The sequence below is a fragment of the Brachyistius frenatus genome, unplaced genomic scaffold, assembly GCF_029030835.1.
Source record: "Brachyistius frenatus isolate BFR_SWC_R1_liver_20210118 unplaced genomic scaffold, ASM2903083v1 Contig_142, whole genome shotgun sequence".
Lineage (NCBI taxonomy): Eukaryota > Metazoa > Chordata > Actinopteri > Embiotocidae > Brachyistius > Brachyistius frenatus.
The window spans coordinates 220,912-235,642 of record NW_027210741.1 but is presented as its reverse complement, the minus strand read 5'-3'; the positions used below and the strand labels follow the sequence as shown (position 1 = coordinate 235,642).

Below are 14,731 nucleotides of genomic sequence, written 5' to 3'. Positions count from 1 at the left end.
GTGTGTGTTTGGAAATGTTTAAAGGCTCAGAGTTGAGCATGAGAAGACAAAAAAAAACACGTGAACTGTTTTTGTGTCAGTATCTACTTTTATGAAGTTGAATGGAGGTGGTTTTAAGATAATTTCATAATGATTAAGGAGTTATTTTCATTTGTTTTATCACCATAAAAAAGCAAAGAAAACTGCATTGCAAAAATCCATGATCTGTTTGGTAAAAGCCTCAAAAACATGGTGATCAGTACTTGTACCTGAGTAAAAGTAGCTGGTTGAGATGGAATTATACTACTTCGTATACAGTTAGGTATTTCAGTCAGGTGTTTCTCTACCAGGAGCAGTGACCATGAAATCTGACAGGGAGTCCAACTACATACTGCTTTCTTTAAGAGGTCACAAGCTTAAAAAGTTAAGGACCATTTTATGAGCTTATTAGATATCTTGGATCATATTTGTTTTCATGTTAGAGCTTAATATGACATTAACTCGCAGTAAAGTGTAACGCAGGAAAAGTACATTATGTCCCTCCGAAATGTAGTACAGTAAATATAAAGTATCATATCATGGAAATACTAAAACAAAGTACCTCAGAAAGGCACTTAAAGTATAGCTCCGAAAACAGATTATTTCCAAGTGTGTACACCGCATTAGTGACTCTGACAGGAAAAGTGGGATTTGAGGGTGACAAAGGCTTTATACTGGTGGCCTCTGTCCTTGATATTGCTCTCAGTGTGCACGCCACACGGAGCAACTGTTGGCCCACCCCCTCCCTGCTACATACCACCAATCTGGGGCCCTGTCCAGAAACAACACTTGTGTCTTCAACACTTAGACAGACCCCGGATCATTATTCTGCGGGACAGTCGGATTCAGTATCGTCCCTTGTAGCAAACATCATCAACGCAAACATTTGTCCATTTAGTTTTGTCCAACCTGTGACAGGCTGTGATGTTGAATGAGCTTTACAGATTTACAGATGTCATCTGTCTGCAGATGGATGGATGGACTTTCTTTGAGCTGACTGGCACCAGCTGATGGTGAATACTTCTCTCCATCATGTAGACAGCTGTTTCAGTGAGTGGGCAAGGCATTAAGGACATTCTTGTAACCACAAACGGCATTAATGCCAATATGAGCCACGATTAAATCATTATTATTTAGCCACCAAGTCACATAACAACATTAATTTTGGTCCAACTATGTGAACAATCAAATGGTACACAATAACATTTATTATTCTGAACCATTCAACTCATTTATTACTTGATATTGACTTACAGTGGCCACTTATTCACAGAACAAAATTTTTAAATGTAAAGTTGTGACCATACTTATTGAACCGTAACCTTAAGGAGTACTGTTTATGGCCACTTCAGGTTATTCTTATTGTATGTTATTTTTATGTATTGTATTGTACTACTGATAGTACAGTACTATATCTTGTTTTATATTTTTCTCTGCAGTATTCACTTTATTCAAACATATTTGAGTGTGACGCATCCATATTGTACATATTTAGTGTAAAGGTTTCGTTTGACCTTTTCTTAGTTTTCATGTCCTACAGTATTAGTAACTTTCTGTCATTCTACTTGACTTTGACCACATTCACAACTTGTTTCCCTTTCTAAAGGTTCCTAATGTTTCCTTTCCTTACGGTTTGATTAGTTTAACTGTTCCCAAAAATTGTTGCTGTAGCTATTTTATTGTTCTGTATTTCATGTGCATTTGAGAAGCGCAGTGTAAATTGTGTGCGCGGGCTATAGAAATAAATCGTACTTATTGCAAAAACATTTACAATGTGTTATTTTTTTGTAGATTTCCAAAAGTAATTAATTATTAATAGTATGCAGCACCTTTGAAAACCAAAGTAACCAAGAGCTTCACAACACAAAAAAAACGTTAAATATCATGAGGAGTATAGCAACACTCAAGACGCATAAAGCAGAAACACCAGTTAAGAATAAAGTAGAAAATAAATCTATATTGTAGCACCAGTCACAAAGAAAAAGTACTTTCATTCAGGGGAGCTGTTCTTCCAGAAAAGGTGCTGAAAACTAACTTTTTGAATGTTGGTTTCAGAAGACTACATTGTCCAAAGTTACACAAAGCCTGGTTGTAAAATAAAATAGCTGCTGAAGCCTGAGAGTCACATCAGAGGGACCATCATGGGATCTTCCTCGGGACTCCCCCATTTCCCTCCCTCACTCCCTCCCTCTCTCACCCTCCTCGCTCTCCGTCCTCCGTCCCTTTAGCCTGCAGAGTTTTCCGTCCTGTGTAAGGACAACATCGTAAACGAGGACCACCTGACGGTAAGACCGGACTAAATGGAAGCAGCAGAGAAAACTCTCACTTACCGAGATGACACCGGACTTCACAGGAAGCTGCTCACATATGACAAGCATAAGGACGGAAAGGACCACGCTACTGAGACGAACAGAGGCGAGTCCAACTATGTGGATCTGGACATGAAACCTGACGGCCCAAAAACGGTGAAAGTGACTTTTACTGGGGAGGGAAACCAGCTGTCTGTAATCAAATGCGACAGTAAAAAGCAGGTGGAGCATGACAGGGAGAGTGAAATCATTTCAGATGAGTTTATTGAGGATCAGCCACAGGACACGCTGGACACCTTCCCCCCGCCTATATCGGTTGAGCCCCTATCGGAAATTTTGACCAAACTTCCCAACATTGATCAGGACTCGGAGAATGAGAAGGAGCGCCAGGCCGAGCTCGACCAGAGTGACTGCAGCGAACATGGGTGCAGTGAGAGCGACGAGCTCCACTACACGGACATGTATCTGAACAGCAAGACGGAGTCTGACGACGGCGCCAGCGCGGTGCTGTCCGACCACTGCGGCTCCGACACCGTGGAGGACGAGTCCCACTATATCACAACGCACGAAATCCAGTTGACCGAGCTCGACCACGACGTAGATTACGACCTGGGGCGTGGGACGTGTTGGGATTTTGAAGACAACAACCTGGTCTACTCCTTTGTGGATTACGCCTCTTTTGAAAGCGATGACACCCAGGAGGGGACTTTGATACTGGAAGGCAGGAGCCAGGCGAAAGTGCAGTCTAATCTTGGTGGAGCAGTTGTCAGCACTGAGCAGGAGGAGAGTGATCTTTGTGACTCGGACAAATGTGCCAGCTCAGATGAAAGTGTGTGCAAGAACCACAGCGGAGACCCTAATACAGGAAAAATCCACTTATCAATAAAAACATCATCCAGGGCAGTGAACGACCCTGTCGGTGTCTTTGACAGCACCTGTGGCTACACAAAACACTTTGGAGACAGGAGCCATTTCTCCTTTGTGAGCTCTGGCGCCAGAGCGGGGCCCCTGTGCGATAGAGCCCAATATTTCATCCCTGCTCCGGGCCGTCAGCACCTTGCAACCAAACTAAGACGGAAAGATATTAATGAGTATTCCAGCGGAGCGTCCAGCTCCATCAGTGAACTGGACGACGCTGATAAAGAGGTGCGTAATTTAACCGCCAAGTCTTTTCGGAGCTTGGCATGTCCATACTTCGATGCCATTAATCTTAGCACCTCCAGTGAATCATCCGTGTCGGAATATGGGCTAAATAAATGGTCGGCTTATGTGGACTGGAATTATGGAAACATATCGCGGGGAAGAGAACGCAGCGTTATTGCGCACAAGACTTCCAGCGCAACACTGGAAATGAATAAGACTGTGGACAGTAAGAGGCATGGCAAGTCTATTACCGGCCTTAAAGCTCCACAGACCAAAATGTATGCCCTAAACAAGAAAACAACTTCGCAGCAAGCAACATCTTCTAGTAAAAACATCCAACTGAAGGATCCTGTTCAGCCGGCGAAGCGAGAAGTCACTTTGAATTTCCGTTGTAATGTTGAATCACACGAAGGAAGAAAGGTTCCTAAATGCTCCAAGAAGGCACGATCCAATGAGGTTACCGGGACGGTGCTGGCCAGGTCAGGGTGTGAGATGCAATATAATCATACAGATGGCATGGAAGACACACACAAGAGGGCAATTTTTGCATCAAGTCTTTTGAAAAATGTGATTTCAAAAAAGATGCAGTTTGAACAGGAGCGCAAAATGGAGAGGGGGGAGATCTGTGATACGTACCCAGCAGCCTCCCCCTGTTTTCAGTTGAAAGATCAAGACAGGATGAAAGAGAGGAGTCAAGGAAGAGGCTTGCAAAGGCAAACGTCAGAATCAGGCTCAGCCTTCACTGTTAATTCTGCTGATGATCAACGCTTGGAGGGCGACAGTTCCTGTGGCCCTGCAGAGGAGACGAAAGGCAACAGAGCACCAGACGATTCAGAAAAGGGACAAGATGAGCCTCAAAAAGCGGCACTCATCCACAGTCAAAGTAGTGCATTTAATTCACTAAAAGAAGATGAGCCAGAACCTACAAAAGAGGCTGAACCTACATCTGTGAGTGACACACAGACAACAGCAAAAGAAGGATTAGACACCAGCAGCATGCTAACAAAACTTCTATTTGTTCCAAGCTGCCAGCTACTTCCAAAGGAAGATTTAACCAGACCCACTCCTGTCACAGTTGCAGCTGCTGGCTCACAGACATGCGAGTTAAAAACAGGCAAAGACGACAACAAGAGGGGAGGCAAACCACCTGAGATAAAGATATGCCTGAGAAGTGTGAAAGAAAATAAGGGCTGTACACTGAATATCGCCAACCTGTTAACCCCAAAAATAAGTTACAATGTCAACACATTCAGGGCAGTAGATGATACAAAATGCCACGTTTTGTCTACAGCAGATAAGGTTCCAAACTTCACCGTTAGAGACATAAGAGACACCAAATGCAAGTTTCAAACACCGATATATCATGTCAGGGATGTGCGTAAATTGGTCAAAAGCTCATATCGTTTTGTTTCTCTGGATAACAGTAATAGTAAATGTTCCACAGCAGCTGATAAACTAGAGGAAAAGGTCAAAATGGAGCCAGTTCAACAATTATTGCCATCTCCTATTGTGATTAAATGCAACTCTGTTAAAACAAATGTAAAATCACAGAAACAAGCTGAGGCAGGCACCAAATCTGAAACAACCCAAAGTGAAAATACACCCTCACATTGCACAAATAACAGGGTGCCACTTGTCATAACCAAGCAGGGATATCCTGAACAATCAGAGATTCAACTAAATCCTGAAACCAAACCAACAAAACAGAGGCAGGATAAGATCACAGGTGAGGCCGCTGACAGGAGAAATGAGCCTACGTTACCAAAACAGGATGCTCTGGAGAAACTAAAAGCTGCAGTCAAAACAATGGAGCAACTTTATGTTTTTGATAGAAACGAATGGAAGCGTAAAACTCAAGCTTCACACCCTGTCACAGACAGCCACGTGTTGTCACTTATAGCCCGTGAGGAGCAGGGAGCAGAGGAGCCGGATTCAACGAGCACTGACAGGATTTCTCAGTCTTTAGTAAACACCACAGAAACAGGGAAACCACCAGCAGATAAGAGAGCTTTGAATATCATACATGTTCCATGTAACAACGACACCTTCAAAACACAATCACAGCAAAGTAAAACATTTACTAACAAAAGCATCCTTCATTTTGGCAATAAGACCTGTGTCAGCGTTAATTCAAATCGTAACCCACAGAGCTCGGCGCCGCAGACATCATTGACTGTGAAAAGCTCAAAGACGCCGGCAGCTCCACTGTCGGTGAAAATAGAGCCGGGGAAACATGGCCAGGTGGAGCAGGGAAAGGTCAAAGTCAGTCCCACTAATCCCACTGTCACACAGGGTAGCTCAGACTCTGAGAACTATTTAACCATACCAGGGTTGGGGTACACGAATGAAATCAAAGTGGTGAATCGAGAGCCTGTTTTGCAGGAGGGCAGTTCAAACATTAGTAAAGCCAACGCAGGTGACAGTAAGGGAACCGAGCAGAAAAGGTCCCCGTTAATCATGGAGTATCCAGCCGCAACCATCTACCATCACTCGGCAACCGGGCTTCAAAAACAACAGCAGGTGTTGTGTTTCTCTCCCTCTGTACCAACTGCGTCACCCACACCGTCCACTGGAGAGACAGTTCCGCAAACCCAGCGCAAGATGCTTTTGGACCCCACAACAGGACATTATTACTTGGTGGACACCCCCATCCAGGCCACCACCAAGAGACTGTTTGACCCTGAGACGGGCCAGTATGTGGATGTACCCATGCCTCACTCGCCTGTGGCACCCATCACCCCCGTCACCACCGTGCCTGTGTCTTTGTCCCCCCTGGCACTCAGCCCAGGAGCGTTCGCCCCCACCTACATGATCTACCCAGGCTTCATCCCCTCACCCACTTTAGCAGCCCAGGCAGTTTTGCCACAGTCCCCCTGTCACTCTGAGGATGCAGGTGGAGAAATTGTCAAAAAGGCCAGGAGTCCTCGGCTGGAAAGTAACACGTCAGGTGCAGAGAGTGCGTATTACAGTGCAACAGGAGAAGCTGCGCAGGGGTCACTGCAGCTACCTGTGAGTTTGGGACATGTGACCACCAGAGGAAGTGCAGCCAGCTCTGACAGAAAGCCAGTTATCAGCATCACGACGCAACAAGGTCCAAGAATCATCGCTCCTCCCTCCTTTGACGGAACAACAATGAGTTTTGTAGTGGAGCATCGGTGACCAAGACGACCTCTCGTTTAACATGTAAGTTCGCTTCACGAGTTCATTTAGTGGCAGTTTCTGTGTAAGGATACCCTCCTCTTCTTTACCAGAGGAAGTACTGTCCTCTTTAATCCTTCTCCTCTTCTTTTCTGATCTGAGTGAATGGAAATGGGTCCTCATTCATTCATTGTTCACCATTTGAATATAGGGAAGCAGATAAAATATGTTCTAGTTCATGGCCAATTTAGCTGCACAAACACTGTTGTTTATAAGTCATTGTAATGGGAGTTTGCAGGTCAGTTTAGTTCACATAATCAGAAACCATAAAGGTTGGAAAGAGTAATGTGTATATTCATCTAAATGGTATTCAATTTAAAGTAGGCTTATTTTTGAATGTATTTCTCAAGAAGTGTTAAACTTGCTCAACTTAATGAGGTAACAATAAAGTTGAGTAAAACAATGGCTTAATTCATTCAATTGAGAAAGTAATTTGGTTGCATACGTTCATGAAAGCATGACACCTGACAACAGCATTTGGACTGTATTCTATTATCATACACTTTAAAGGTCAGACCAATCTCATTTAAATCATTTTACAATCAGATATGTCAAACTTTCTCTCTTTCAAGTTTCTCAAATGGGAGGATTTACAGGTTTTCCTTGTTGTGTCTGATAGTAAACAGAATATTTTCAGGATATGTTGGTTGGACAACATGAGAAATGTACTGATGTCACTCTGTAGTTGAATTCAGTACAAATATGTAATTTCAGATAAATTTAAGGATTACATTTTTTTAAATTTTTTTTGTATGCATGGAGCTGAAGCAATGCTGTTTTTTGTTTTTAGTTCATGAATGCGGACGACATTACAACTTCTTCATAAGTCTTGGCATTGTGACGTCTACCAGTGTATACATGGGAAGGCTACTCAGTTACAGCAGTGAGAGTGCTATTGTAAGTCACTTTTAAGGAAACAAATAATCCAGAGTTGCATATTCTACATGTGGCCTCATTTTGCAGCAGCGAGCATCACATTCAGAGTCATGACGACCTGTGTGGAGGTACTCATGAGTTTTTGCATCATTTTTGTCCGGGAAATGTCGCTGGTGCAGAAGTCCATCTTGGCCAGTCTGGCGGTGGCATGTCAGTGTTAATAGACATGCAGTAGCTTCATGACAGGTAACATGACTCCTCTGAGCTCAGCTGGACTTGCTATGAGATTGGATTTTCAGTCGCAGCCCAGAGCTTTTCTCTGCATTACACATCGTCGGGTTATTTTGATGGTGTGAGACGAGTTTGTTTACACGGCTTATTCTCAGGGTTGGTACGTGTCATAGAAAACTATTTCAATTAGTGACACCTTACATCACGTTATTCTTAATCAGTGATAAATGCTTTAATGCCTCAGATACCATTATAGTTCATTAATGTGTTCGTTCCTTGTAAATGACATCTCATGTAACCTGAACAAGTTGGACTAATAGTTCTTTCATTTTTAATGGTCAGTCAGATATATATTCACTTGAAAAAGATCAGCTAAAACGATTAAATTCCTATTATAAAAGGATAATCAGAATATGCAGTTTAAAAGTTTTCCAAAATCCCAAATTATTTTTTTGGAAAGACTGTGTACAATATAGGGCACCGGGAAAACAAAATAACACTGAAGTTTAGGCAAAATTCTGTGAAAGAAAACAGTATTTTCCCACTTATCCTGACGAATGTCTATCCACACACAGTTTATTTGTGCAGGTTTCTAAGATCTTCAAATGCTGAACACAATAATGAAAGTTTATAGTTTTCACAACTTAATTCATGTTTACAGATTTTGCAATTTTTCTCTGAATTCTTTTAAAACAAGTGGAGTTTTATAATTTGTTTCAAACAAATAATTAATTTTTATTCACAACAAAGGTAAACTAATCATATTACAATTTATATTACGTCAGAAGCTAAAGTCTCACCAAGCACAAGCTCTGAAAAAATACATTATTATTGTTTTAAATTCAACTGGACATTCTCGGCATGACTCCACTGATGTGAAATTCCACCATTTTTCATTATAACTGATTATAAAAATGTTCCTGCTTTGATAAATATTATTAAAATATGCACCATAATCAAATACATATACCTTTGTATTAAAAATAAAGGCATATTAAATAGAACAGAACTGAATAAGATCAAAGTGCACTGGAAAAAATAAACATATCAAAGAGGGTGGCCCCGTGTGAAGAATTACTAAAAGTGGCTTCACCATGTTTGCTTCTCGCTGTTGACAAAAACTTATAATTTGCAACCAGCAAAAGTTTTTTTAAGCATCTACAGGACAACACTGCAATAATCCAACCTACAGAGGTATTAATGACTTTCTCACAAATACAGACATAAATGCAATAAAATAAACAGATATCTCTTGTTACATGCTGAAGCCCCCCATAAAAGTAAAGGAAATTCATTCTCCCTTTCTGATTCACTAACATATTCACACTTACAACTAGCCAGTTCATTCTCAGCTAATGTGTCAGAGCAATAATACAACTGCATGAGCATGAGGGATACTTGTCAGCTGGGTGCGTGGCAGGCAGGGGCCTAGCATGGGGTTGAGTAGTGGTGTGAAGGGAACACTGTGTGTGTGTGTGTGTGTGTGTGTGTGTGTGTGTGTGTGTGTGTGTGTGTGTGTGTGTGTGTGTGTGTGTGTGTGTGTGTGTGTGTGTGTGTGTGTGTGTGTGTGTGTGTGTGTGCGTGCGCGCGTGCGTATAGCCAGTGGAGGAGTGTTTGGGGCGTAGGGACATGGGGGGGGGGGGCATGGCTGGGATAGTGATGCAGGAGGAAAAGGTCAGGCAATGTAAAGTATTTGTTGTGCTGATGCAGGGAGAGGACAGCTGCTCAGAGAGATCAGATGCTGCTGCAGCTCCAGCTTGGAAGCGAGTCTGCAGGACTGAGAAGGGGTCAACTTTTTATAGCCCCCTCCCCTCTGCTTATTCCTAAATGGGGAGAAGGAGGTGGAGTGCAATGCCAACCTCCATAACTTCTATGTAAACAAATGAAGTAGCGTGCCCCCGGTCGTGATTTGGTTGAATCCAGTCAGCTGGTTCAGGACCAGGATCCCTGCAGACTGTAAAGTCCATGCATTCAGTGGCTTATAACAACAAGTTCTATCATAAACTAGACAAAAACTGAGTGACATTTCTCTAAAATCTCACCTTGTGTTCATTGCCTCCTTCTGAGTTTAACACCCATGTGTTATCTTCTTTGTCACCCCTAGATATCCCTGCTGAAGAAATCTGCCTTCGCTCACTGTAGGTGCAGTTTTCACCCCTTCACTACACCTCTGATCTGCTCCCAGGACAACTTCCACCACCATCCCCCTGCCCCCACTCTGTTGTGTTGTTTGTCCTTGCAGCAGACATTACTGTATTCTGTATGCATTGCAGCACTTTGTAGAGTTAACACATTCAGCCACACTCTCTGGCTGATGTCCTGATATGAATCTGCTTTTAAATTATTTCCATTCAGCTGCTGTCTAGAGCTCTGATCTCTGTCTAAATGCTGTTTGCGCCCTGCAGCACGTCTATTCAAAAGGAAACAAGACAGGTCTTCTGGCACAGTTCAGTTTCATTCACTATTGGCCAAGCCACTATTTTGATAATATGACTTTAATGCAGTTAAAGCAAGACTATGTAACTTTTGAAAACAAAATTACAATTGTGCTTTTAAAAATAAAAGGTTGAATTTATAAGAAATACATTTTACTTTAAGTCAGTATACTGAGAAGGTTTGTTTCTAGAGCATCTGTCCAGTATGACCATCAATACAAAAGTCTTGTTGCTGACATTATGACACCACATATGGAACTATTAATATTGTGTTTTGGATATCACAGATTTCAACAATAGACGAGGACACGTTTGTTGTCTCCAGGGTGTGGTCCCATTGCTCTCATTCTCAGTATTGATGTGTCTAGGGAGCTCGAAACATCACAGTGACTCAGCCTTGGAGACTGTTTATCCCAGAGGCCAAATGCAGCACTGCAATAAAACAAATCCTTTGCAATTCAGAAGAATTTCTCCTGTATCCTCTGGAAAGCAGACTTTTTCTCAGCCTGCTTGGGAAAGCTTTTGTCTTGTTGATGGAAAGGAGGCTTTATTCTCTGATCCACCCAGCTGGTGGAACAGTGGACCAGCTGTTTAATTTTGCAGAAATCCTGGAGGGATCATGACATTGTCCATCCAGGCTCAAGGTTTTGTGGACTTGGAAAAAGCTTATGACGGATACTTGGGTGCTGTGGGGCCTTGGGGCCATTATTATGAGCCATTCATTCATTAGGGAACCAGAGAGCAGGATCCACATCTTCAATAAGAAGTCAAACATTTTCTCAGTGGACATCGGGCTCAGCAAGGGTTTTGCTTTGCCACCAATTCAGTGATTTTCACAAACAGAATTTCTAGCCATAGCCGAGGTGTATGCAGGTGTGTGGTTCTCTGAGCACTGCATTTGAGCTTTTTGTGGATAAAGTGGTTCTCCTGCCTTCATCGAGCTGTGACTTCAATCTTATTTTCAACCCTCACCGTCAGTCATTCGCTTTGGTTGATGACTGAAAGAATAAGATAATATCTGGAATTAGCCAAAATGAGTTTTCGGGTGGTAAGAAAAGCGGTTTGGAAAGAGCTTGGAAAAGAACTGCTGCTTTTCATGTTGAGAAGTCAGCTGAGATAGTTCGGACATCTGATTTCTCTGAGTTTTTCTAGACAGACCCAACTGAAAGGACACCACGGGGTAGACCCAGAATACCCTACCGGGACCTAAACCAGTCTCGCATCAAAATGTGTAATAGCTATGTTGGTCCACCATTTCACAATAACACCTCTAAAATTGTGAGATGTCCATATTCTTCTTGGCTTGTTCTTTTTTATTGGCCTGTGTCCACACGAGTCTGTCCAACGAGACCCGCTGGTGTCTCAGACATGAGCACAAGGTGCGTTAGGTTTATTCACCAAAACCCCTTTGTAAATTTAGGAAAAGAATGTGGTTAGGTTTAAGAAACGATGTGATGGACTGGTGGATAATGTTGATATTGTCTTTAAAGCAAGTGACTCCAACTATCTTACGTAAAATAAAGGGAACGTCAATGTGCGAAAAGTCCTGTCATTGGTGCTTGGGGCCACAGGAGTCGCTGTTCAGCAAAAGTTACATAGTCTTGATTTAAATTTCACAATAAGGTATAAATTTACAGGAAATACATCCGATGTTCAGGGACCATTTGTCTGCATGGAATTTTAAAAAAAATTCCACAGATTAACGCATAATGTTGAATTTTTTTCTATCACAGTTCAGTCAGAAGAGGAATTAAGATTATTACATTTGAAATTATAATATTTTTTAAAATGCCCTAATTGAATACTAGTAAAATAATATGTACCTGACATTGCTATGTATCGTATTACTACTCTCCAGAAACAGTGTTCAACATTTGCAGTAACATTTCCATGTTTGTTTTAGCAGACAAAGTTTGTGTAACTTCTGTGTCATGACTCCCAAAATGCTGCTAATACCTACACAACTAGTATGCTGTATGAAGTGATGTATGTTTATATTTTAATAGCACGCTCCTGGTATGTTACAGTGACAGGAGAAACACACTATGTGTGTTGCTCAGATGAAACAGAGCTGGGACTCTGGTTCAACGGTTTTACTTAGGTCACTACGTAGTGTGTTGAGCCTAATGAGTCAGAGCCAGCTCAGACATTTAGAGGATAACTTCCTCTATTTGTGTGGGTTCAGTTTACACTTTTGTGTAATGAGATGGGAGTTGATGCGTGTGCGTCTGAATGTGTGTGTGGCTGTGAGTTATGTATGGCATTTGAACATTCTGTGAGTACAACGAGGAGTTATGTTACTTCACTGAAGACAGGAGCGTACAGACTGTACATGCAGTCGCTTCATCTTTACACTTCACACACAGCAATGTCAGTTTCTCGCATTAGTGTAAATTAGTTTTCATTCAAATGAGAACAAATTAGTGACATCCAGACTAGAATTAAAGATCGTTTTCATGTCTTCTTTACAGTGAAGTTCTGAGGTTATTTTCTTGTTTCCGTCCTGTTTCCATTTGAATATGCAGCAGGGCTTCATGTGTCATTGTGCTTGACTTGAGTTATACCAGCATCCATGTAGGAATACTCCAAACTGTAGATTGCTATTAAAGCATGTTTCAAAATTCAACACAAATTAATGGTATTTGGAGCTGCTGGTCAGTCTTTGTACCTTCATGTAAAATACATATTGTTTTATCTCTGGGACAACACACTTTATATAAATTGCCCAATGAGCTGATTTCATTTTAAGTGATGTGAATTCATGCAGTGATTTGGAAGATTTGTTGTTGACTTTGATCATGATTTGCTTTTTAGAGCAATTTGATGTTCCAACATTTAATGCATTTGAAGATGCACTGTGACTTAAAATTTTAATTTTAAATTAATAACACTTTCTTATAAGTAGCATTTTTATTGTTATTCAAAACTAATTAACCCCAGAGTAAGTTAGCAGTGCTAATAAAAATGTTCTACTATTAAATATTGATTTATTCTAAATGTATACAATCTGTTGTATGGAAATCATTTTTAAGAAATAAAAAAAGCCAAAGGTTTGTCAACAAATAAATAAATAAATACCAAAGCAACTTTTGATAGTATGAAAAAGTCCAAATTGAGAGATGCTGCCTCTTGCCATAGAGTTTGAAAAGCAAATTGTCCAAAGTAATTAACACATATTTCTCTATTTTTTATGATTTATTTGAGCTCATATATATCATTTTCAAGCCGTGAAATCAAAATACATAAGAAATGTTATAATTTGTAAGCTCCAGTAAACCAGCTATTCTAATGTAGATATTAACATAAATCTTATTATTGAAAAAAACACATGCATTTTATTAGCATCCTCTATGACCTTTTATCTGTGAATAATGATGTACTTAATGCACTTGGATTGTCTCTATTGTGTCACCAACAATGACAGCAGGGAATGGCTGTAAACACATGGTGATAGTGGCACTATGTGGACTTGTTCATTTTAAAATTAAATCCTTTTTAATTGTTTCTGTTGAATTCTGCCCAAAGTTGCACTCTAACATAGATCATATAATTTCTTTTAAAACATTCTTCAAGGTATCCTTCAAGAAAAATAGCTGATTTTGAGGTTAAATGAGGGAGAGTGACTGCATCAGTGCTTGATTTTGTATAAAATAAGAGGGATGAGGGGAAGTGAGGGTGAGATGGTTTGAGAAAGGTGCATACAGAGTGCATATAAAGTATGTGAATGTTTAAAGAGAAGGGGAACACGATTGAATGACATGTCCTAATGGCTATAAAGTCATATGGTGGTACTGTGTACAGTCTGTTCGATGTCAACTGTGTTGCGTGGATGCCCCAGTAAAAGGCAGAGGTCGGGATGACAGCGGTGAGATACCTTGAAAGAAGAAGTGGGTGCTGTGTTTGCACTTACAAGCTTGAAAGTGTGGAATATGATGAATGAGTGTAATGTAGACTGACAAGCCTACATATGTTTGCAATAAATTCAAAATACAAGCTACTGAACATGTTTCTGTCCATTTGAATCTGTTTAATGTCTCAATCTGTATTAATGAAATATGTTTTGCTGCTGTCCTCAAAAAAATGTGGGTCTTTTATTAAGGAAATGAAATAGTAAATATGTAATCAAACCACAGTATTTGTTTGTTAGAGCAATCATCATGGCACATTATGAATAAATATATAGATATTATGTTCTTTTAGCCAGCTCCTGGAGCAGGATAAAAAATAAAATGTACTTTCTAATTAGGCACTATTTACAAGGGATTCTTAATCAGCAGCTATATAAATGTTTAATTTCAGATTTATTAATGCTTCAAGCCATTAAAAAGGCTTGGGATGCCAAAATATTTGTGACATCCATTTGACTGGTCAAACTATCAATAACTGGTGAACTCAATTGCGAATCTGAGTTCTGGAAACCCCAAATAACCCCAAAAATAAATGATTTATATAACGTATCATATAGAAGGCCATTATAGTTTCAAAATACAAACCATTTTCAAATCCCATTGTACTAGAATG

At 40.7% G+C, this 14,731-nt stretch overlaps 1 protein-coding gene across 1 annotated transcript; it reads left to right on the top strand.

Annotated features, from left to right (window-relative positions):
- Nucleotides 1-2,269: 2,269 nt before the first annotated feature.
- Nucleotides 2,270-14,207, top strand: LOC138630827 (uncharacterized protein C4orf54-like). The gene is made up of 2 exons (XM_069715405.1): nucleotides 2,270-6,653; nucleotides 9,880-14,207. Exon 1 carries the CDS (start codon nucleotides 2,319-2,321, stop codon nucleotides 6,627-6,629), a length of 4,311 nt encoding a protein of 1,436 aa, XP_069571506.1. The 5' UTR covers nucleotides 2,270-2,318; the 3' UTR covers nucleotides 6,630-6,653; nucleotides 9,880-14,207.
- Nucleotides 14,208-14,731: the final 524 nt, after the last annotated feature.

What these genes read in the sequence shown, in the direction of transcription:
- LOC138630827 (XM_069715405.1), top strand. Translation starts at nt 2,319, where the DNA reads ATGGAAGCAGCAGAGAAAACTCTCACTTACCGAGATGACACCGGACTT.